The sequence below is a fragment of the Natator depressus genome, chromosome 2 (assembly GCF_965152275.1).
Source record: "Natator depressus isolate rNatDep1 chromosome 2, rNatDep2.hap1, whole genome shotgun sequence".
Classification (NCBI taxonomy): domain Eukaryota; kingdom Metazoa; phylum Chordata; order Testudines; family Cheloniidae; genus Natator; species Natator depressus.
In genome coordinates this window covers 72,303,480-72,327,298 of record NC_134235.1, presented here as the reverse complement: position 1 = coordinate 72,327,298, position 23,819 = coordinate 72,303,480, and the positions used below count along the sequence as shown (strand labels likewise).

Here is a 23,819-nt window from a genome sequence, read left to right as displayed (position 1 = left end):
TGGAATGTGAGGATGTGACCGGTTGCTTCCCAGTTTATGGCTGTTTCTGCTGCTTAGCGAAAGGCCTTAGCCTAAGAACAGGGCCTCAGACTGCCACAGTAAGAGAAGGATCTTACACTGGCAGACAGTGATTTTGATTCTTTCTTTTATACCTCTATAACTAGCCAAGTGATAAGAATACACCTAAATTCTTAAAGTACAGGCCTTTGCAGACAGGCCTGAATATCCTAACAGTCGGGGGCTCCGATGTATGCCTTTCCTCCGGTGCCGTTGCTGCCCAGGGTCCTCATGATGATCAAACAGGACAGGATGGTGGTCATCCTCATAGTGCCAGTATGGTTGCACCAACACTGGTTCAGCACTCTGCTGTACCTCTCTGTGGCGACCCTGTTCCAGCTTCTGTTCAGGGTGGACCTGTTGTCCCAGAACCACAGCAGTCTTCTGCACCCAAACCTGGCGGCACTAATCTGACAGCTTGGTTGCTGTGTGGCTAAATTCACAGGAGTGGCAGCGCTTGGCCAAGGTCCAGCGAGTCCTGTTGGGAGGTAGAAAGTCCTCCACCAAAGCAACCTACCTGGCCAAATGGAAGCAGTCCACCTGCTAGAGGGCGGATAAGGGTGTCTGTCCCGAGTGAGCTGCGTTGCAACTCATTCTAGACTACCTCCTGCATCTCAAGCTCCAGGGCTTGTCATTCTCATCGATCAAGATCCATCTAGCGGCCATCTCAGCCTTCCACCCGCTGCTTGAGGGCAGGTTGGTTCTCTCTCAGGATATTACGACCAGATTCCTTAAGGGGCTGAAGTGCCTCTACCCACATATCAGGGATCCTGTTCCTCCGTGGGACCTGAATCTGGTGCTGTCTTGGCTCACGGGTTCCCCCTTCAAGCCTCTGGCTTCCTGCTGTCTCCTTCTCCTCTCCTGGAAGGTTGCATTCCTGGTCATGGTGACATCAGCCCGCCAGGTGTCCGAGATTCGGACACTCACCTCGGAGCTGCCTTACACGGTCTTCTTCAAAGACAAGGTCCAGCTAAGACCACATCTGGCCTTCCTTCCCAAGGTAGTATCTCAGTTTCATTCGAGCAGGACGTTTACTTACCAGTCTTCTTTCCGAAGATGCATAAGTTGGAGAAGGAGCACAGCTACATGCCCTGGACGTCAGGTGGGCTCTGGCCTCCTACATTGACAGAATCAAGCCATTCCGTAAGCCGAGGAAATTATTCGCAACTGTGGCCAACAGGATGAAAGGTCACCCTGTATCTGCTCAAAAAATTTATTCTTGGAAAGCCTGCATTCACTTCTGCTATCATCAAGCCAAGGTGCTGCCCCTGGCGATCATCACCGCCCACTCTGCCAAGGCGCAGGCCTGTTCAGCAGCCTTTCTGCTCCAAGTGCCTATCCAGGACATCTGTGGGGCGGCCACCTAGTCGTCTGTCCATACCTTTACATCCCACTACGCACTTACTCAGCAGGCCCAGGACAACGCTGGCTTTGGCAGAGCAATACTGCAAGCCGCAAAGCTGTGAACTCCGAGCCCACCTCCATAGATACTCCTTGTGAGTCACCTAGAATGGAATCGACAAGAGCAACCACTTGTTGACCTGAATTTTATGGGTTAGTTGTTATGGCTTGCCACTGATCGCATCTGACCAGAAGATTTATAGGTTCTTGTCCAATTCAGACTGCAGAGTCCGAGAACTCAGAGAGTTCTATATCGGGAGAGGACTCTTGGGGTGCTTTGCAAAACACTTACACTGAGGAAAATACCAAATTGATAAAAGCTTTATTGAGTTTAACAGAATAATAAATGCTATGAAATTTATGACTGAAAAACAGTAACCATTCCTATCTGAGCCAAAGATGTACCAAAGCTTATGCTCTAATAAATTTTTTAGCCTCTCAGGGTGCCACAAGTGCTCTTGTTCTTTTTACTTTTAACTAATTATACTCTTAGCTATTTAGCGGATCTTACAGGATATAGGCTAGTAGGCTTCTTGCATTTCAGCAAAACTTATTCTATGTATAATTATTAGGAAAAATATATCATATGCCTCAACACATCCTAAATTCATAGGAATTAATACTGATAACATATAAGAATAAAATGGATTAATTCAGAAAGACAAACTTATTATTTGCTACGGCTGGCTGGATTAGTAGGATATAATAGCTAGCAAAGTAATCCTATGGGCTACACACTCAAAGAAGAAAAATGGTTACTTACCTTTTCGTAACTGTTGTTCTTTGAGATGTGTTGCTCATGTCCATTCCATTACCCGCCCTCCTGCCCCTCTGTCGGAGTTCCGGCAAGAAGGAATTGAGAGGGCATAGGGCCAGCGGTGCCTGATATACCGCCATATGAGCGCAGCACTCCAGAGGGTGCCACAGCCAGCCCTACTGATACTGCTAAGGCAAAACTCTCCGACAGCTGGGCACGTGGGTGCGCACACACCTAGAATGGAATGGATATGAGCAACACATCTCGAAGAACAACAGTTACGAAAAGCTAAGTAAACGTTTTTTCTATAAGGTAAGTAACTTTCTCTTTTTTGCTTGTTTTTTTTACAAGGAAGTTGGGCCTTCCTATGAGAGAGAATAATGGTATGTTCAATCACTCAAAACACCATAAATAATTTCTTAAAGAGCACAGAACTTTTCAAATAGGGCCAAATTCAGACAGCCTCTTCCATATGTCCGTAAGTGGGGTAAAAAGGCAGTCTTGCATCTATAGTCTTTTTATTTTCTCAAAAATAGAACTTATGAATAGGTTCAGAAATTATCACCACATGATGAAATATGATCTCTTTAGAGCTAACTAACATCAAGACAGTTATGCTGTGAAGTCTCCTGAAGCCCCACTCTGCTTCCTAGTTTTGAGACATTGGCTTTGGATTGGCATTCAGCTGCTGGCTGAGTTTGAAGTACCCATGCCTGGAGACTTCTACTGCAGGAAGGAGGAGGAGCAAAGGAAGAGAAGCCATGTTGAAAAACTACTGATGTGAAAAAGAAATATTCCAGACATTTTTTTTTTAACTTGAGAAGAAAAATATAAATATGTGGCCTGAATCTGGGAAGTATAGAATAGGCCATTGCTCCACTGAATATAATGGAAGTTGAAGGCATTCAGCACCCCCCCCCCAAGTGGTGCTCAGTGCCATGCAAAATCAGGCCCAAATTAGACAAATAGAAGTTAAACAATGTGGACTAAAATATTGCCTCATTTTAAAATTAGTAACCAGCATGGACAAATGGAGAGCTTATCATTAACTGTCTTTTTTTTTTAAACTAAAAATGCAACAAAAAAAGTACTTCATCCTCTCAAGTTGAAAACAGTTGAACTCCATCAGTTCTTCTAAAGCAGTCCCAGAATATGGGCTTATTTCTTAGCACTACACATGCTATCAGCAATATTATGTTTACGGGATTGTTTGCATTTCCCTAAGAAGATTTTATTCCATGAACTGTTACAGGCAGAATCAATAGAAATCCAACAGAATGTATTTCATTTTCTTGGGAGCCAAAATGGCAAAAATCCTAGGAAATTCAGACTGTTAAATTATTAATTTTAATTATTTGGTTACATCAAGTATATTACAAAACTACTTGTAATCTGTAAATCATATAATTTGGTTCTGTAGTTTTTTTTATTATATTTGATCATAAGTGACTATCTGTAATTGCTTTCCCTGAAGTATCTGTCCTTCTCAGAAGCTGAGCTGTCACCCCACTCAGGTGATATCAGCTCAAAAGGTGTAGATCTTGGCTGCTCACAAGATAAAACCAAACATATGCTGTCCATACTACCTTTGCACAAAACAGGAACAAAAATATTTAATAATTTTGCTTTAAATTATGGTTTAATTTGGAAAACAACTTTCCCTGTTTTCTAGGGTGTTATATTAAGATTTCTTGGTCTTGATTTTTGTGGGAATTCTGTGCCCCTGGATTTCTCCTGGCACTGATTATAGCTTGACCTTATTATTAGAGCCCTCCGTGGATACAAAATTTTGATCCACATCCATGTGCGATCCGCAAACATGGTCCACAGATATCCATAGATTTGCATGGCTCTATTTATTATGCATTACTTTGGCTATTTAAATCTTACGGGGTGTCTGTGTGTGTGTGAGAGAGATAGAAATATGAGCATATGAATTTTTGTTGACTTAGTACTTCATATATCTCCCCTTCCTCTTATCCTTTTCCCTTGAATTCCCTCATCACCATAATTTTCACGCTGGTGTATCTCTTCTGAAGAGATACATAAATTCTTTCCCAAGACTGTCTATGCTGTTTTGTCCTGAGAAACTTACTCTGCCCCATCTTCCCTGGGACTGAATGAGCTGCAGTATAATTTAGGGCACCTACAGCTTCTGTTAGCCTCAGTGGTGGTGGGGAGCAAACAGGACCCATAGTTTTCACTTTCACTCTCCAAGCCTCCTTTGGAGCCCAATTAAATGGCTTTTTTATTTAATCTTTGCAAGTAATTATCATACACTTGAACTGTCCCTTGCGTTTCTACATAATTTGTAATTCATCTGTTTACAGTTTTATGGGAAACTTCTTATTTCATGTAACAACTTTGACCTCAATGGGCTTTGAGTCAGAACCTAATACTTGAAGAATAAATAAGTTGCATTTTTAAAGAGTCAATATTAATGAGCTCTTTGTACATTGTTTATTAAATAGACTCTTTAATAGTCCACCACTGAAGATACTGTATCATTATTATTTTTGCTGAATTGCGGCTTTTCTGGCAGACTGTATTTAACAGCCCTGGTAACACAGATTATAGAGACAGATGTAAAATATAAACTGGATAGATAGTTTTACTCAATAGTCCTCTTCATTCAGCTCAGACAAAAAATAGAGAAAAGCTTGTAGTTCCAAGGATTTCACAAACAGTTTTTCAAAAATTATAGTCCTGTATTCATCCCCTGTATGACACGGACAATTTGGAAAAACACTATTTTTGTGTTTTCAAGAAGATTCCTGCAGATGGCAGAATCAAAGTTTTAATTGAGTAGGTAAAATAGTAAGTCTGTTTAATTAGCTCTAGTCACATCTTATCTATATACATACTATGCTAATTGGTCAATTATTAAATATCTATTTTATATTTTGTCCTCAGTATAATCCCTCTACATGATACGGTTTCATAGCTATTGCTTCAACGTATTTAGTCCATAGTAGTCAGCATAAGCACAGACTCCATGCGTGCTCCAGAAAAAAATAGTGGGTGAATCAGCACCCACCGGTGGGCCCCTCCTCACATCTACCCCCCAGTGCCTCCAGCTGGTGGCAGGCCCCACCAATCAGCTCCCCCCTCCCCATCGCCTCCTGCCTGCCGTGGATCAGCTATTCAGTGGCATGCAGGAGGCGCTGGGGGTAAGGGGAGGAGCGGGAGCAGAAAGAGGCAGGGGAGAGCGCAGAACGGGGCGGGAAGAGGAGGGGCAGGGCTGGGCAAGGTCGGGGGAACTTCTCCAGATGCCAGGGAGTGGAAGGGGCGGGACCAGCCACTTCTGGCTGCAGGGACATTGCTCTGCAGCATAGTGGGCTGGCAGCTGCCTGAGAGAGCCTGGCTGGGGAGGCAGTTTCTGCTCCCCATCTGGGCTTGGGTGACAGGGACTGGGGGTGAGCAAGTCTGAGTCCCCCTCCCCCAGCACATTTCCGGCTAGCTCAGCCGTGGTCCCCGGCAGTCGAGCCTGGGCAGGCTATCTCAGGCAGCTGCTGGGCTGCAGAGCATTAGAAGAGGCTCCCCTCTCCTCCTCTCCCAGGCTCCTTCACACCAGGGAGAGTGCCAGAACATGCCGGGGGCCAGGTGCAGCGGGAGGACAGAGGTTACCTGCAGCGGGGGACAGTGTCTGGGAGAGCGTGGTGGCCCTGGGCTGGGTGGGGGGTGTTGGCTGGAGGGGCGCATGTGACCTCCCCTTTAGATCGTGCCCTCCCCCCACCATATGGGGAGGCACCAGTTGTCTATGGGGTGCCCTCGGAGGAGGAGGCAGAATGGGACGGGAAGAGGTGGAGCGGGGGAAGGGATGGAGTGGGGGCATGGCCTGGGAGCAGGGGTTAAGTACCCTCCAGGAAATCAGGAAGACAGCACCTATGGTAGTCAGGATTCCTGCATACCATTAAAGTATTTTTCTTGTTGTTAACATAAATGGTTGGTTAGTTCTAAGAAACCTACCTCCTTGTTCTGCAGAATTGCTACCAACATACCTCTAAGCTTGCTTTCCCTAGGTACTGCATCACTGAATGCAAAAACGTAATTCTGCCTTGGCAGTGGAATAAAGTAGAATGAGGTCTTCAGCAGTTTGACAAGAACTTCCATAGATTATCCGAAGTAGAAAGGAAAACACTGCAAGTAACATCCTCACGCAAACAAACCAAACAACCAAGCTTGAAGCTGCCAAAATTACAGCTGTCCAGTCCACCTCCTCACCCGTACACACACCCTCGATGCGCAAGCAGACACATTTGATGATTTAATTGGCATAAAAATCCAAGAGCCAAATGAATTAAACATTAAAGCTGCATTCTGTACTTTCCCATTTCATCTTTTGCCAGCAATCCAGCCTGCTTCTCCTGGTTTTTGAGAGAGCATTCTGTCAACAGGAGTAAGAGCACAGTTTCTGAGTAATTAAATGTAACTATCTGTAAGAATATAAATAATCAAATAGGTTGTGGTTCTGTATACTTTGTATTTCTGCCATGTGCAAGGCTTAATTGGGATCCTGAAGTAGCTGGTTACACATTTCTTTTGGTGAGGAAATGTTTTTCTTTGTACAATATTAACTCTGTCTTGTGTCAATTTTCAGACTGAAGAACAACCTGAGAATAGTGGGAATGGGGTTTCTCTTGTCTTTTCTAGGGTTTCATATAAAGTTAAGAATTAATTTGAGAATATTTTGGTATTTTCAAATCTGGCTCATTTTCATGTATATTATTAAAAAATAGAACCCAGTGTGTTTCACCTTGTCAGATCATCGTCTTGTCCTACAGCAATTTTCTGAACTTACTGCTGGATCAGCTGACCTAATTATATGCTACATAGTCAAAATGGCAAAACTTCGTTTATTAGAGCTGGATATTTCAAATGCTAGATTGGCCTCACTAGTTCTTCTTTTTTTTTTTTTAATTTGAAAAAAAGTTTGATTATAATTTTTGTGTGTTTGAAGTTAATTTGAGTGACTCAAATGGTTTTTAGAATACATGAATATTAAAATTGTGGGGTAGGTCTAGCGAAGTAAACATCCAATTACTTTAAAGGCAGGGAATTTTTGTGGTGGGAAAATCTGTTTATGAATACCACATCGTTTAGAGTTAGCGGAGAACCACAACAAGCATTCAAGTATAATTCACGAAAGCGTGAATATTCTCAAGATAGTTCATGAGAGCGTGAATATTCTAAAGTTTGTTTTTAGGCACTGAAAACCTGCCCAGACTTTGGCATCATAGGTTTATTAGAAGCTTGTGCATAAGCAGAACTTAACTGTTTTAGATAACTCTTGAGGTTAGATTTTTACCTAACAATATGTCCTGAGAGGCGGAGAAAGACGTGTAATAATAATAATAGAATAAAATCCAGTTCTTGAATAGCACTTTTTATCAGTAGATCTCAAATGCTTTACAAAAGAGGAAAATGAGGCATTATGAGCTGAAGTGGCTTGCCCAAGATCATCCAACAGGCCGAGCTGGGAACAGAACTCAGGTCTCCTGGGTAGAACTGATGAGAAATTCTGGCAGAATGTTTTCCATCAGAAAACGCTGATTTGTTGAAAACAAAATGTTTCATTGAAATCTGCTGCTTTTGGTAAAAACTTGTTTTGAAATGAAAATTGAAACAAAGTGTTTTGATAAGGTTGAAAAGTCCCATTTCAAGGTTTTTGGTCATTTTTAGATCTCTACACAAATGCAAGGAGTGTGGGGAATAAACAGGAAGCACTGGAAGTATTAGTACATAAGCTAAGTTATGATTTAAAGTCTCATGACTGGAATATTGGTATAGAGGTGTATAGCTTGTTCAGAAAGTACAGGCGGGAAAAAGAGGGAGGAGGATTGCATTACACATAAAGGATATGAATATATACTTGTTATGAGATGTAGAAGAAGGTGGGAGGCAGACCAGTTGAGAGTCTCTGGATAAAGATAAAAGTGTTAACAATAGGGGTGCTGTCATGTGAGAAGTCTATTATAGACCACCAAAGCAGGAAAATGGAAGAGAAGGTAGATGAGGCATTTCTGAAACAAATAACAGAAATATCCACAACGCCGGACCTGATAGTAATGGGGGACTTTAACCCAGACATATGTTGGGAAAGTAGTAGAGCAAAACACAACATTTCCAATCAGTTCTTGCAATGTATCAGGACAATTGTTTGTTCCAGAAAGTGGAGGAAGTAACCGGGGGATAGTCATTTTAGACTTGATTCTGACCAACAGGGAGTAATTGTTAGCAAATCTGAAGGTGAAAGGCAATTTGGGTGATTGTGATCATGAAAAGATAGATTTCGTGATTCGAAGGAAAGGAAGGAGTAAGGGCAGCAGAATAAGGATAATGGGCTTTAACAAACTCAGAGAACTGGTAGGTAAGGTCCAATGGGAAGAAAATCTAGGGGAAAAAGGAGTTCAGGAGAGCTGGCAGTTCCTAAGGGAGACAATATTAAGGGCACAACTGCAAGGAAGGATAGGAAGACTAGTAAGAAGCCAATATGGCTCCATCAGGAGCTCTTTAATGACCTGGAAATAAAAAAGGAGTCCTACAAAAAGTGGAAACAAGGTCAAATTGATGGAGTACAAAAGAACAGCGCAAGTATGTAGGGAAAAAATCATAAAGGCTAAGTCACGAAATGAGTTACACCTGGAAGGGCCATAAACAGCAAGAAGAGGTTCTTGAAGTACATTAGGAGTAAGAGAAAAATGAAGGAAAGTGTATGTCCTTTACTTAGTGGGGAAGGAGAGCTAATAACTGATAATAACATCGAGAAAGCTGAGGTGCTTAATGCCTATTTTGCTTCAGTCTTCACTAAAAAGACTAATGATCACCAGATACTCAACACAATTAATATTGACAACCAGGGGGAAGGAATGCAAGCCAAACTAGAGAGAGAACAGGTTAAAAGAATATTTAGATAAGTTACATCTAACTTAGAAATTCATCCTAGGTTACCTAAGGAACTAGCTGAAGCAGTTATCTTTGAAAATTCCTGGAGGATGGGAGAGGTTCCAGAAGACTGGAGAAGGTTGAACATAGTACCTATCTTTAAAAAGGGGAACAACAAGGACCTGGGGAACTATAGACCAGTCAGCTTAACTTCAATACCCAGAAAGATACTGGAGCAAATTATTAAACAATCAATTACCTGGAGGATAATAAGGTTATAAGGAGTAGTCAGCATGGATTTGTCGAGTACAAGTCATGTCAAAACAACTTAATTTCCATTTTTGATAGATTAACTGACCTAATGGATCGGAGGGAAGCAGTAGTGATATATCTGGATTTTAGTGAGGTTTTTGACACAGTTCCCCATGACATACTCATAAGCAAACAAGGGAAATGTGGTTTAGTTGTATTTACTATAGGTGGGTGCACAACTGATTGAAAGACTGTACTCAAAACGTAGTTATCAATGGTATACTGTCAAGTTGGGAGAGCATATCTACTGTGGTCCCACAGAGGTCAGTTTTGGGTCTGGTACTATGTAATATTTTCGTTAATGATTTGGATAATGGGTTAGAGTGTGTGCTTATAAAATCTGCAGATGACCCCAAGCTGGGAGGGGTTGCAAGCACTTTGGAGGACAGGATTAGTCTGCAAAATGACCTTGACAAATTGAAAAATTGGTCTGAATTCAACAAGGTTAAATTCAATAAAGACAGGTATCCTTAGGACGGTAAAATCAAATTCACAAATACAAAATGGGGCATAAGTGGCTAGATGTTAGTACTGCTGAAAAGGATCTGGGGGTTATAGTGGATCACAAACTGAAGATGAGTCATCAATGTAATGCAGCTGCAAAAAAAGACTAATATGAACAGGAGTGTGGTATGTAATACATGGATGGTAAATGTCCTGCTTTACTTGGCACTGGTGAGGTCCCAGCTAGAGTACTACATCCAATTCTTGGCACGACACTGTTTCTTCTGTATACACCTTGGGTGGCTCTTCTCCCCACCACCCAAGGTGTATACAAACTGCTTCAAAAATAGTGTTGTTTTTTTTAAATGGTGTATGGTACTGTCCTCAGTATTTGGAATACACAGAGAGACTTTAATGCTTTGTTCAGTTCATGACATCTCTATAGAATATGTTTTGTGACAATGTGGTTTTTAAGAAAGCAGGTTCGTAGCCTGGTGTTGTATTATTTCACTTTGGTTGTTTAACACGTCCAAGCAGTTTTGACTGCTTTGTCAAAAGAAATGAGAGGAGTCTGACAGTGGGATGTGAATCTGTGTGCCACTACTCTGGTCTGTAGGACTCGTCTTCCTAACTTTTTATTTTGTTTTTGTCACTTTGCTTACTTTCCAGGAGGCAAATCCGGTGTATTAATTGTGAAGATCTTAGAGGTACAAGAGGAATGCGCTATGCAAGTTGCTCTCTGCCAGCAGTTGGCACAGCTGTCTGCTGACAGCTCCTCTGAAGAGGTTGTCGTTGATACTGAGCCCAGAGTCAAAGTTCTCTTTACAAAGGAAACAGCAGCTCAACTCAAGGGAGGCCCACAGGATATTGTCCACATCTATCCTCCCTGGTAAGTACAATACGTTGGTTGTACCACCCGTAGTGTTAAAAGATAAGGTATTTTTATCAGACCATTCATCACATTATTACAGAAAAGGCTCCAGAGAGTCAGGCCTTGTGTCTCTGGTGGCTTGTGAGAATTTTTGACAGACACGTTAATGTAATGCTAGGTTAGGTAACAAGGAAATGTAATACCTGCTTGTGTTGCTGTGGGCTTTGATTTTGTTTTTCATTTAATATTTTCATGTTTAGAATTCATGAAAAACAGTTTACAACGATAATACCAATTAAATACATTTTCTGGTGGGGTAAAGGGAGTCAGGAATATTCCTGTGTTGTCTTTAGTTTGGGCATATCCCTGTTGGTGGAAAAGTCTATTCTAACTGTGCAGTAGTCAGCAGATACTCCATGGAAGGATAATGTGTCTGAAAAAAGTAAAATAAATCACTCACTACTTATCAGTAAGACTACAGTAAATGGCTGGTTATCATTTTCACTGCTAACTCTATTCCACTCCACAAACTCAACTGTAGCACGCATTGTTAACTTTCTCTGGAACTTGTCAAAATATAACTTTGGCTGAACTGTTTAACTTTTCTGGACTGAGGGCAGCATAAGATGACTATATTTTTAGAGTGAAGGATTGGTTGTAGCGTGTAGGCGTTGTGGCATTGGGTCAGCAGTTTGGAGACTTTTTAGGGTAGGGCTGTTGCTCTTCTCCCCACCACTCAAGGTCTATACAAACTGAAAAATAGAAAACTTTTTTTCTGCTAATATCTTTCTCATAGTCATCTCAGGTGTTATCCCAAACAGCAGTATTTAAAAGTATCTGCGTCACCTCTTCCCACCGGGCATCCTTGCCCCTGCCGCACTTCAGGGGGTAGGGATAAGAGGTCCCAGGAAGGCTGTTAGGAAGTTTTGGGCTTGCTCCCGCTCACTGCCTTCACAGTGCACACTGCCCAGGTGCCTTTGCACACACAGCCCCAGGGAGAGCAGGGGTGGAGGAGGGGCCAGGAGCAAGCAGGGGAGCGGCAGGGCTCCCAGTTCAGCATGGTTGGGGGAGGGATGACCTGCAACATCCTGGCGGCCAAAGCCGCTTCGTGCCTGTCAACTTTGCTCCCTGCTCCAGGCAAGCTCCATGCAGCAGCAGCGAGGAGGAGCCGGAGCTTCCGGTGCAAGAGGAGCAGGAACAGGAACAGGGAGCGGGTTTGGCCAGGCAGTAATGGTGCTTCCAGCCACTGTGCTGCTGCCTGCAGCACTGCTCCTCTTCTGCCAGGAACTCTGGGATATATCCAGAGGTCTTCTGGGACCCAAGTCAAGCTGGGACTGCGTGCACACAAGAAATCAACAGGCTTTGGACCCCAGGTCCCAGCTTAACACTGACTCGGACCTCCAGCCCTGCAGAGTCCTGGGATGCAAGGGGGGGTCAGGTACCAGCACTTGAAGAAGAAATGGCAGTTACTTACAGGTAACTGGAAGTTCTTTTCAATTTGCGGTCTGTATCTGTATTCCACTACCTGCCCTCCATTCCCTCTGCTCCGTACCTCTCTGGGTTTGCGTTAGGAGGAGGAATTGGAGAGGTGTCGGCCTGCACTGTCTCTTCTGCCCTCAGGAGCACAAGCAGATCTGCGCATGTGTGGGCCAATGGAAAATGCTTGCTAGAATTTCTGGACTCAGGCACATGGTGCACATGTGTACCCACATGTGGAATACAGATAAGGACCACACAGCTTGAAGAACTTCTAGTTTACAGGTATGTAATCTCTATTTATGCATAGTCTCTTGGAACCCAACACAGAAAAAAGCACATCTTTTGCAAGCTCCTTAAGCACTGAGCAATCACTGAACCCCCACAGGGTTCTTCATATTGGCAAAAGATCATCTTATGAAGTCAGAATATTTATGCATGGGGCATTTCAGAATTGTTAGAGGTGCTCTCATAATTTCTGTTGTTGTAAAGGCTTATTTTTAAAGACTGGTGGATAGTGGCAAAATTCCATGATATCTGATCTGCAGTCCCATTTTACATCATTTTGGTGTTGTTTTGATGCCAAATTGTCTTCCTTCCTCACTCAGCCAAATGTTAAATGAAGTTGGCCTGGATGTTGTTGAAGTAAACCATTTTTCTTGTTTTTAAAAAAGGTTATAATTTGGAAGTTGTAATTTTACATAAGTTTGAAACTTGTCTTGTATTTAGTGGATGTTTCCTCCACTACACTAAAAAAATAATGCAGGAGTGGGGGTTATTTGGTTAAACTGTTGTTTAAGAGTAATAAAATATCCTCCACTACCTTTGGATTGAATAAACATTTTTATAATTTGAAGGAGGAAAAAACATGAGGGAAAAACATGTTCATATGTCTCTTCCAAAGATAATGGGACAAATCTATCCCTGATGTAAATCCATTGAAGTCAATGGAGTTACTCCGTGGATTAATTTGACCCAATATGTTATGAACTGAATATTTTTTGTTACCGTGTTATATATGGCTAGTAACGTTAGAAAAGGTAAAACAAACAGTGATTTTTTTTCAAGCTTAGAGTAGGGTACTCGACTTTAAAAATAAATATCACAGTTTAAAGTGTTGGACCAAGACTTTAGATGATCCTTTTAAGTGTGGCACAAAATCATATACAGTAGATAAAATGAAGCTTTGAATAGTGTAAGATTCACTTCTATAACATTAATAAATGATTCCATCACATCAGCATTATGATTCAGCATTCCAGACATCACTAGTTAGAAAACAGGAATCAATAGGACTGTGGATGTGGACAGAAGTATGTACGAGTCTACAATGAGTGTAATTTGTCATAATGAAATACAGCTGTGGCCTTTAAAGAAAAACTGGCAGAACTTCATTTTCTAAAATAAAGCTATTTTTTAACATTTTGTCATTAAACTCTGGATTATAAGCCATGCTTCTACTTCCTGCTAAAAGTTCTGCCTGCAACAGTAAAAGCTACTTTTGCCGATTCAGGTAGAAGTTTTTGGAGTAGGGAACTAAGAGGCACACTGAACATTAATTGTAGTTGTTAGTTCGTCCTGTATATTACGAATTTCTGACGTTCCAACCATAAACAAAAAGGATTTTCTCTGGAGATGACTCACAGGAAATGTCTCATTTACCTGAAGTGTCACAGTTGACTTGTTCTAAACAGGCATAAAAAACAGAAGTTGTCTAATTTGTAAGATGTCTCAATCCTGAGATTGAAGGAGGCTTTTGTCAATTCTGGTCTTAGCCCAAAAACCCTTGCATGTTCAGAGTACTGGATGTAGGAGGCATCTGGTAGGGAGACAATAGCCAATGTTTGGTTTTTGGTGGTGGAGCCAATGCAGCATGTAGGGAAGGCATCAATCTTAATAAAACTTGGCAGGAAGAGTGATCCCAAAGTGTTCCCTCAACTTGGATTTCATAGTTGTAGTAAGTTCAAATATACCTGCTGCTTCCTCAACATAAGTTTGAAGGGGCAAATACAGTTCTAACTTCACTTTTCCTGTTTCCTTTTGTTAGACAGGAGGAAGATGTTTGGCCATGTCACTGTTTTCTGGACAAGGAGGCTTTTTAAAAAAATGCTATCACAAAATACCTCAGCCTGTTTGATAATGATAAAGTAGCAGCTTGGGCTTGCTCTGTTAATGAAACACAGGAACAGTGTGTTCCTCAGTTTGGTGCTGTCTAACAGGAAAAGAACTCTATCATTTGCATTCTCCTGTTACTCATAAACTTTTTTTTTTTAAATCATAAAAAAATAAGGAAGAAATATCTTTTGCAAAACTTCAGTTCCCTTACGTGCTCCACTGATAAAGGCAAGTTCTCTGAATCAGAGGTTGATCAGTCAGACCAGGATCAACAAGAGAGATTGTTTTCCTCCAGAGCCCTTTGATACAATGTGTACATTTAAAAACATTATCAATATAATAGATATTCAACCAGACAAAGAGGAGGAGAAGAAATCAACAGGCAAATCCCCACTATCAAAAAAGGAGTGAGCACTGTCTTTACATTCTTCCTTTGAAGATGTTATAATAGCAGAGTGTGAGAACCCTGATAAGGGAAAGGAGGCTCAACCAGCAGATAAAATTCTACAAAAGTTCCAAAGCCAGCATGGTGACTATTTCTAAAGTAGATATGGCAGTAGCCTCAAAGCCAAAGATATGATCTTACCATCTGTAGGTGATTACTTTTCAAGATCATGCAGTTAGGAAAATTGAAGCTACCTTAAGGAGAAACTGAAACAGCTGCAGCCTTCTGAAAAGCATTTTTATCCCCAAGATATTTTGTTAAAACAGCCTGTCTCTCCTGTTATATTGACTTAAAAAGAAACCTGTCCTTAAAAATAGAATGATTTTTTCCATCTATTCTCAGGCCTGGTCTACACTACAAAGTTAAGTCCCCATAAGCCACCTTGCGTAGACCTAGTTGTGCATGTGTGTGTGCCTACATTTGTCTCCCACTGATATAAACTCTCCGTTATGCCGACATAGTGACACCACCCCCCCAAGTCGCATTGAGTCATGGTCAATGTACTGAGGTTGACACAGCGCAGATGTAGATGCTCTGTTACCGATGTTGACACGAACAGTCCTTTAGCACTTCTTCCACAATGCCTGAAACTGACCACTCTGGTCACAATTGTGAACTCCACAATCCAGGGTTTACATAAACCGGAAGACCTCTCCCCCTTTAAAGCCCTGCAGATTATTCAAATGACTTTTCCTGATTGTCCAGATTGGCAAGCACACCAAGCAACTCTCCACAGTTATGTGCAACTGTCCAGCTGACCGTGCTGGCTACACAATCCAGACACACATTGTCTTGGAGTAGACAGGAGCTACTGGATCCCCTGGGCCTGTGGGGAGAAGAGTCTGTACAAGCACAGCTACGGACCAGCCATAGAAATGTGAACATATACGAGCAAATTGCATGGGGGGCTGCAGGAGAAGGACTATGATGGGGATCAGCAGCAGTGCTGTGTGAAAACAAAGGAACTGAGAAGGTATACTAGAAGGCCAGGGAGGCCAACAGGTGATCCACTGCTGAGCCGCAGACCTGCTGCTTTTACTAAGAGCTGCATGCCACAATTGGCGGAGACCCCACCACCACCTTGCACGCCACCATGGATACCTCTGAGGAGGCAGTCACAGGCCCCTGGTGTAAACAGCGAGGCTGAGTAGGAGGAAGAGAATGGGGCACATGTGAGCTAGGACCTGTTTGAGCATCCGCCACAGTCCAGTCAGTTCTGGCAGTCGAGCATGGGCAAGCCCAATGCAGGCAAAGGAGCCTTGGTAAGTGTGTTTGTTTCCTGTTACCGTGATGGCATCCCCAATTTAGCAGGACACAGCTATCGACTTTTCATTTATTTACTTGTACTATAAGAGGTAGCTGTAGAACAAAGAGAGAACATAAGAACGGCCATACTGGATCAGACCAAAGGTCTGTCTAGCCCAGTATCCTGTCTTCTGACAGTGGCCAATGCCAGGCACCCCAGAGGGAATGAACAGAACAGATAATCAAGTAATCCATTCCCTGTCACCCATTCCCAGTTTCTGGCAAACAGAAGCTAGGGACACCATCCTTGCCCATCCTTGCCCATAGATGGACCTGTCCTCCATGAACTTATCTAGTTGCTTTTTGAATCCTGTTATAGTCTTGGCCTTCACAACATCCTCTGGCAAGGAGTTCCACAGGTTGACTGTCTGTTGTGTGAAGAAATACTTGCTTTTGTTTGTTCTAAACCTGCTGCATATTAATTTCATTGGTGACTCCTAGTTCTTGTATTAGGAGAAGGAGTAAATAACACCTCCTTATTTACTTTCTCCACACCAGTCATAATTTTATAGACCTCTATCATGTCTCCCCCTTAGTCATGTCTTTTCCAAGCTGAAAAGTCCCAATCTTATTAATCTCTCCTCATATGGAAGCCGATCCATACCCCTAATAATTTTTAATGCCCTTTTCTGAACCTTTTACAATTCCAATATCTCTTTTTTGAGATGGGACGACCACATCTGCCCGCAGTATTCAAGATGTGAGCATACCATGGATTTATATAGATGCAATATAATATTTTCTGTCTTATCTATCCCTTTCTTAATGATTCACAACATTCTGTTTGTTTTTTTGACTGCCGCTGCACATTGAGTGGATGTTTTCATAGACTCAGTTCTCCACAATGACTCAGTTCTCTTTTTTGAGTGGTAACAACTAATTTAGACCCATCATTTTAAATGTATAGTTGGGATTATGCTTTCCAATGTGCATTACTTTGCATTTATCAACATTGAATTTCATCTGCCATTTTGTTGCCCAGTCACCCAGTTTTGTGAGATCCTTTTGTACCTCTTTGCAGTCTGCCTGGGACTTAACTATCTTGAGTAGTTTTGTATCATTTGCAAATTTTGGCACCTCACTGTTTACCCCTTTTTCCAGATAATTTATGAATATGTTGAATAGGACTGATCCCAGTACAGACTCCTGGGGGACACCACTATTTACCTCTCTCCATTCAGAAAACTGACCATTTATTCCTACCCTTTGTTTCCTATCTTTTAACCAGTCACCAATCCATGAGAGGACCTTCCCTCTTATCCTATGACTGCTTCCTTTGCTTAAGAGCCTTTGGTGAGGGACCTTGTGAAAGGCTTTCTGAAAATCTAAGTACACTATATTCACTGGATCCCCCTTGTCCACATGCTTGTTGACCCCCTCAAAGAATTCTAGTAGATTGGTGAGGCATGATTTCCCTTTACAAAAACCATGTTGACTCTTCCCCCAACAAATTATGTTCATCTGTGTGTCTGACAATTTTGTTCTTTACTGTAGTTTCAACCAGTTTACCTGGTACTGAAGTCAGGTTTACTGGCCTGTAATTGCCGGGATCACCTCTGGACCCTTTTAAAAAATTCGTGTCACATTAGCTATCCTCCGGTCATTTTGTACAGAAGCTGATTTAAATGATAGGTTACAAACTACAGTTAGTAGTTCTGCAATTTCTCGTTTGAGTTCCTTCAGAACTCTTGAGTGAATACCATCTGGTCCTGGTGACTTATTACCGTTTAATTTATCAGTTTGTTCCAAAACCTCCTCTAATGACACCTCAATCTGGGACAATTCCTCAGATTTGTCACCTAAAAAAAGCTCAGGTTTGGGAATCTCCCTCACATCCTCAGCTGTGAAGACCATTGCAAAGAATTAATTTAGTTTCTCTGTAGTGGCCTTATCGTTCTTGAGTGCTCCTTTAGCATCTCAGTTGTCCATTGGCCCCACTGGTTGTTTAGCAGGCTTCCTGCTTCTGATGTACTTTCAAAAAGTAATAATTTTTTTTTGTCTTTGGCTAGTTATTCTTCAAATTCTTTGAGGTAGAGTCATTATCTGCTTTTCATTTCCCTGTACAGGTAGGCAGGGGGTCATCTGGAACAATTTGTTTATGTACACAGGGATGTCCCTTAAACCCTCCTGAGAGCTTGACAAAACTTTGGAGGCACTCTGCAGTCCTCTCTCGAAGGTTTTTAGGAATGGCAGCCTTATTTCTTCTTCTGCCTCAGGACACTTTCCAATGCCAGTTTGGCAGGTATCATTACAGTACACAGGCTAGCAGCATATGGACCCTGGCAGCTTTGGGACATCAGCTGAAGCTGTGCCTTTTGCGTCTTTGTTACCATCAGGAGTGAGATATCAGCTAAAATCACTACTGCTGTGGAAAATGGTGGCAGTATTCAGTGCTATTGCTCTATACTCTTTGTTTTATGCAACTGAGCATATCTCTCACCCCTGGCAGGCCATACTCACCATGGTTGGTGCTGTGAGTGTTGCTGTGCACAAGCACTCCGAAGCAGAAGTGTCAATAAGCCTCTCTTCTTTACAACTTCAGGGGAGCAAGGGAAGGGAGTTTTGAATCATAACTTTCACTTTCCATTGTGACTGCACTGACAATGGTACCTCTATGTGTTTTATCTGTAGCGGCCTTCAGGGGTTCCCCCTCCACACCTGCGGAATGCCTGAGCTAGCTAAGCAAGAGAAAGAAGAGGACTTGGAATGACATTTTCAGTTAGAATCCTGCAAGCCAGTGCTGCATCAGACCACGAACGGAGAGCCTGGAGGACAAATATTGCAGACTTTATGGAGAAGGATACAGAAGACAGGCCCAGGAGTCGGAGAGGGAGATGCACCAGGACGTAATGGGGCTTTTGCAGCAGCAAACACAGAGGCTTCAGACTCTTGTGGACCCACAGATTCAATAATCCCGAGTTCACCTCCTTTGCAGTCCATTGGAGAACAGCAGTACAGCATCTCCCTACAACCCCCGGCCAACATTTCCCATAACATCACGGACTGCATCCCTACTCTTACCACTCCACACCAGGAGATGTCAAGGAGAACCACAGCTTAACATACATTGACCTATGAGAGCCACGGTTGACATAGGTGTAGCTAAAATGAGCATAAATGTGCCTTCCCCTTTTTTAAGCAAAATGGCTGGCGGTATTGAAAGTATCTACTTACTTGTGATTGTATACAAGATTGTACACTTTGACAACTCACAGGATCAGTGACAAACATAGTATATATAATAATCATAAATGTGCAGCAAGCAATACAAAAATAATAGATGTGTTGTCGATGTTATTCCTACATGTGTACCAAGCACCACATAATTCCCAACAGTCCCCCAAACTGCATGATAAGGTAGAGCATGGTATACCACAACACATTATTGTGGCTCACTGTTAGTCCTCTTTCAAAGCCTCCCTGCACTGTATACTTCTGTGTTGAGCTCTTCTGACAGCCTTTGTATCTGACTGTTCAAACTCAGCAGACAACCACTCCACCTCTGCCATCCACCCTAGCAGCAACTTTTCCCTCGTTGCTTCACAGATATTATTAAGGACACAGCTGGCAGCTATAACCATTGGGATATTTTTCTCACTGAGATCCAGTCTTGTCAGTGCACAACACCAGCACCCCTTCAATCTACCAAAAGTACTGTCATTCTGCGCCTGCTGAGTCGGTAGTTGAATCTTTCCTTGGTGCTGTGGAGGTGGCTGATGTATGGCTTCATGAGCAAGGGGTAGGCTTGGTCCCTCAGGATCATTGTTGGCATCTATTGCTTCACCTCAGTTTGGGAATGCCATATCTGCAAATCCATCCATTATGTCCTGCACATTGCCTGGAGTCTCAGTCCTGTGTAGCAGAAGACGATTAATGGCTCTACACACTTGCATGACAATGGCCCCACGGTAGATTTTCCAAAATGATTTTGCATTGACTGGTAGCAATCCGGTGTTGCAAGTTTCCACAGTGCAATCACCACCTGCTTTTCCACTGTCGGTGCAGCTCCCATTTTGGTGTCCATGCTCTGGAGGGCTGGGGCTGGCTTGGCACACAGATCCAGAAATGTGTCCTTTCATATCCAAAAGTTCTGCAGCCCCTGCTTGTCATGGCAAACCTGCATTATCATGCAATCTTACCCGTTAGTGCTCATTTTTCAGGCTGAGAGAAACAAGCACTCCACCAGTTGCAGCTGCTCCACAAATGCTACGAACAGTCTTGAATTGGTTCTCAGTTTGTTCTGTCTGACCTCCTGGAAATTGTCATGTTCCCCGGGGCTGCTCTTGTGGCTCTGCAAATACTGGAGGATCATGTGTCCTTTGCTTGCAGTACTCATGACAATTGTGCAGAGCTGTGTAGGCTCCAAGCTTCTGTCACAGATGGCAGACAGCAGTGAGTCCCATACGGGTATCGGGGATTTTCCAAATTGGTATGAAAATTATGGGCTAGAGAGTGCATTACGGGGTGGAGAAAGTTACATAATGGGAACTTGACCCCGTGCTCCCAGTCACTCCCCCATGACTTGTTTTTGCCCTACCAGGCATTGCCAAAATTTCCCAAAAGACAGTGTGCTGGATGGTGGCAAGCTCCATGCTGGGATACCTACTCATGGTGCACTGCACTCTGCATTGACACAAGCACTCCTGCTGAGTATGCAGAGTACTAATGCAAGGCACCAAGTATGCATCAATGTGCACAAGTGATATACTAACTGCAGCGAGCGGCTTCATGCCAACACAACTTGCATCAGCAAAAGTTTGTAGTTCGGACATGATTTCAGAAAGCTATCTGTAGCAAATGTGGCTTCTCTTTCATATCCATTTTGAGAGAGTAATACTAAGGATTTACCCATTTTAAAAAATGCAAAGATAAATCAGTTGTCACACCTCAGAGGAGATTCTTAGCATGTTTTGGTTTGGATCCTATAGGTGAAAAAGAAGAAAAACTATGGCATAAACCTGCTGTCTGTACAGCCATGCAAATATATCATAAAAAAACTAAACAGATAGTCATCGGTATTATTTTGTGTCCTTTCATCCAAGATGTAAAAGATCAAAATAATTCAAATCCTTTTTAGCCAGACTGATAAATAATATAGTTATATAGGCTTATGCATAGGTAGGCCAGATAATATCAGAACAGAGTTAAGAAGAACTTGTGGGTTAAAGATCTTTGACTTCAAGAAAACATTCTGTAGATTCTACCTGTTCCTCAGATCATATAATTGTCACAGCTGGTTGAAGCAATAGACCTCTGCAAATGCAAATTTCAGATGAAAGATCCCTCTATAGCAGTCATTGTCACTTGATCCAATTATTTTCAAGGAAACGAACAAATTCAGTTTTTTAACCACCAAACTGATGTATCATAGAAAATAATGCATGCAAGAGAGGATATCCCTGTAAATTACAGGACAAGAAGTCACCCTATGTGGAAATGCTACACTTTCAAGAGAAGAGAGCAGTAGGATGTGTGAGAAGAGGTTGAGAAGAGTGGAGTGGATGGTGATGAGAAGATGCAGGGCCAATCGCAGGGGGAGGCGGGGGGGAGGGGGGATAGGAGTGCCATTTGACCTGGACCTCAAGCTCAAAGGGGGCCTCAAATTTAGACACTTGTCAATTTTTTGACATTTGATAAGTTTCGCAGCTTGGTTTTATGGGAAGTACAAAGCAGTTCTGCTTGAGCATAATTCAAACTGTATTTTCTCCAGCTGTGGAAACCACACACTAAACCTTGTAGGTGTTGTCGGTGCTGAATCATGCAAGGAGGCAATTACGTACTTTGGAACTGTTCAGCAAATGTACAGTCTCTTCAGTAGCAGTCCACAAAGGTGGGAAAATCTGAAGCAATATCTTCCTGTTTCACTGCATGGGATGTCCGAAACTAGATGGTCTGCATGGATTGATGGTGTTCAACCAGTTGCGCAGCATTTGAATTCAGTGAGAAAGGTTTTAAATGAACTTGAATCTCTCAATCTCACTGCACAGGCTTGAACTGAACTTCAGTCTATTCAGAAGCACATGTCCAAATTTGAATGCATTCTGATGTAATCTTTGTGGATGAAGCTACTTACAATGATCCACCAAACTAATCTGGTAATCGAAGCACGCAGTGCTACACTTGATGTTGAGAGGGATAACATTGAAAGTCTTATCAATGACATTCAACCGATTTGTGAACAATGGGATGTGATCCTGACTGAGTCCAAATTAGTAGCACAGAATATTGGCATTTCATCTGAGTTCTCCATCAGTCGCAACTTACCTACTGAATCCGATGCCGAGCAGCATTATAGGGTCAATGTCTTCCTTGTCATCACTGACTCTCTTCAGTTAGGTCTTACACGTCAATATGAGTCACTGTGACTAATTTGTACCGTTTTTGGGTTTCTTTGGCAATTCAACAGATTGAATAATGAAGATCTACTTTCTGCAGCTGAACAATTTCAGCAACAGTACAACAAAGAAATCTCAAAAGATCTCCGTGACAAGGTCATCTTCCTCAGATGAATATATTCCACGAACTTTAAATTGGATTGCAAGCCAAAGGAATTGCTTCAAGAAATACTCAAACCTGGACTCTCTGGGGTGTTTTCTAATATCGCAATTGCACTGCGTATTTTTGTCAGTTTGCCTGCATCAGTGGCTTCACGTGAACGCACCTTCAATGTGTTGAAGCAGGTGAAGAACTATCACCGTTCAACTATGGGACAAGAGTGTTTGAATGGGCTCGCCATGCTTAATATCAGCTGTGACATTGCATGAAAGCTAGATTTTTCATCAATAATAAGTGCATTTGCACAGAAAAAGGCTAGAAAAGCATTTGTTAAATTAAAAAATATTCAAATTGTCTCACTCTTTTTTTGGTGCCTTATTTTGTTTTCATGTGTCTTTTTTTCTTTTTTTAAATTATGTCTAGGGGGCTTCAAAAGCTGGAAATGGCATGGGCCTCTCTGGACCTCTGAGAGGGCCTGAGAAGATGAGACAGCCATGCTTGTTGCAGGCATGTGGAATGGGGAGTTCAGAGGTCTGTAGAAAATGAAAGACACTAGGTTTTGTGGAATATAGGAGTTTTGAGACATAACCATCCAGCTGTGGGACAGTAACTCTACAGTACTCACCAGCAACTACACACCACACCACACCACAGAAACACTTACCCAGGAACCAATCCCTGAAGCAAACCTTGTTGCCTACTTTGCCCCATATCTACTCTAGCGACACTATCAGAGGACCCAACCACATCAGCCACACCATCAGAGGCTCATTCACCTACACGTCTACTAATGTTATATATGCCATCATGTACCAGCAATGCCCCTCTGCCATGTACATTGGCCAAACCGGACAGTCCCTATGTAAAAGAATATATGGACACAAATTGGACATCAGGAATGGTGACATACAAAAACTAGTAGGAGAACACTTCAGTCTTCCTGGACATTCTATAACAGATTTAAAAGTAGCTATACTTGAAGAAAAAAACTTCAGAAACAGACTTCAAAGAGAAACAGCAGAACTAAAATTCATTCACAAATTTAACACCATTAATTTGGGACTGGGAGTGGCTGGCTCATTACAAAAGCAGCTTTGCCTCTCCTGGAATTGACACCTCCTCATCTATTTTTGGGAGTGGACTACATCCACCCTGATCGAATTGGCCCTGTCAACACTGGTTCTCCACTTGTGAGGTAACTCCCTTCTCTTCGTGTGTCAGTATAGTAGTGCCTGCATCTGTAATTTTCACTCCAT

The 23,819-nt window shown here is 42.3% G+C and overlaps 1 protein-coding gene across 2 annotated transcripts in view; it reads left to right on the top strand.

The window, feature by feature from the left end:
• The window catches only part of SPIDR (scaffold protein involved in DNA repair), a 327,349-nt gene that overhangs the window by 121,448 nt on the left and 182,082 nt on the right, over positions 1-23,819 (top strand). For both annotated transcript variants that reach the window (XM_074944412.1, XM_074944411.1), the window contains one exon: positions 10,526-10,745. In XM_074944412.1, coding sequence (XP_074800513.1) covers positions 10,526-10,745 — 220 coding nt within the window. The remainder of the gene's footprint in view (positions 1-10,525; positions 10,746-23,819) is intronic.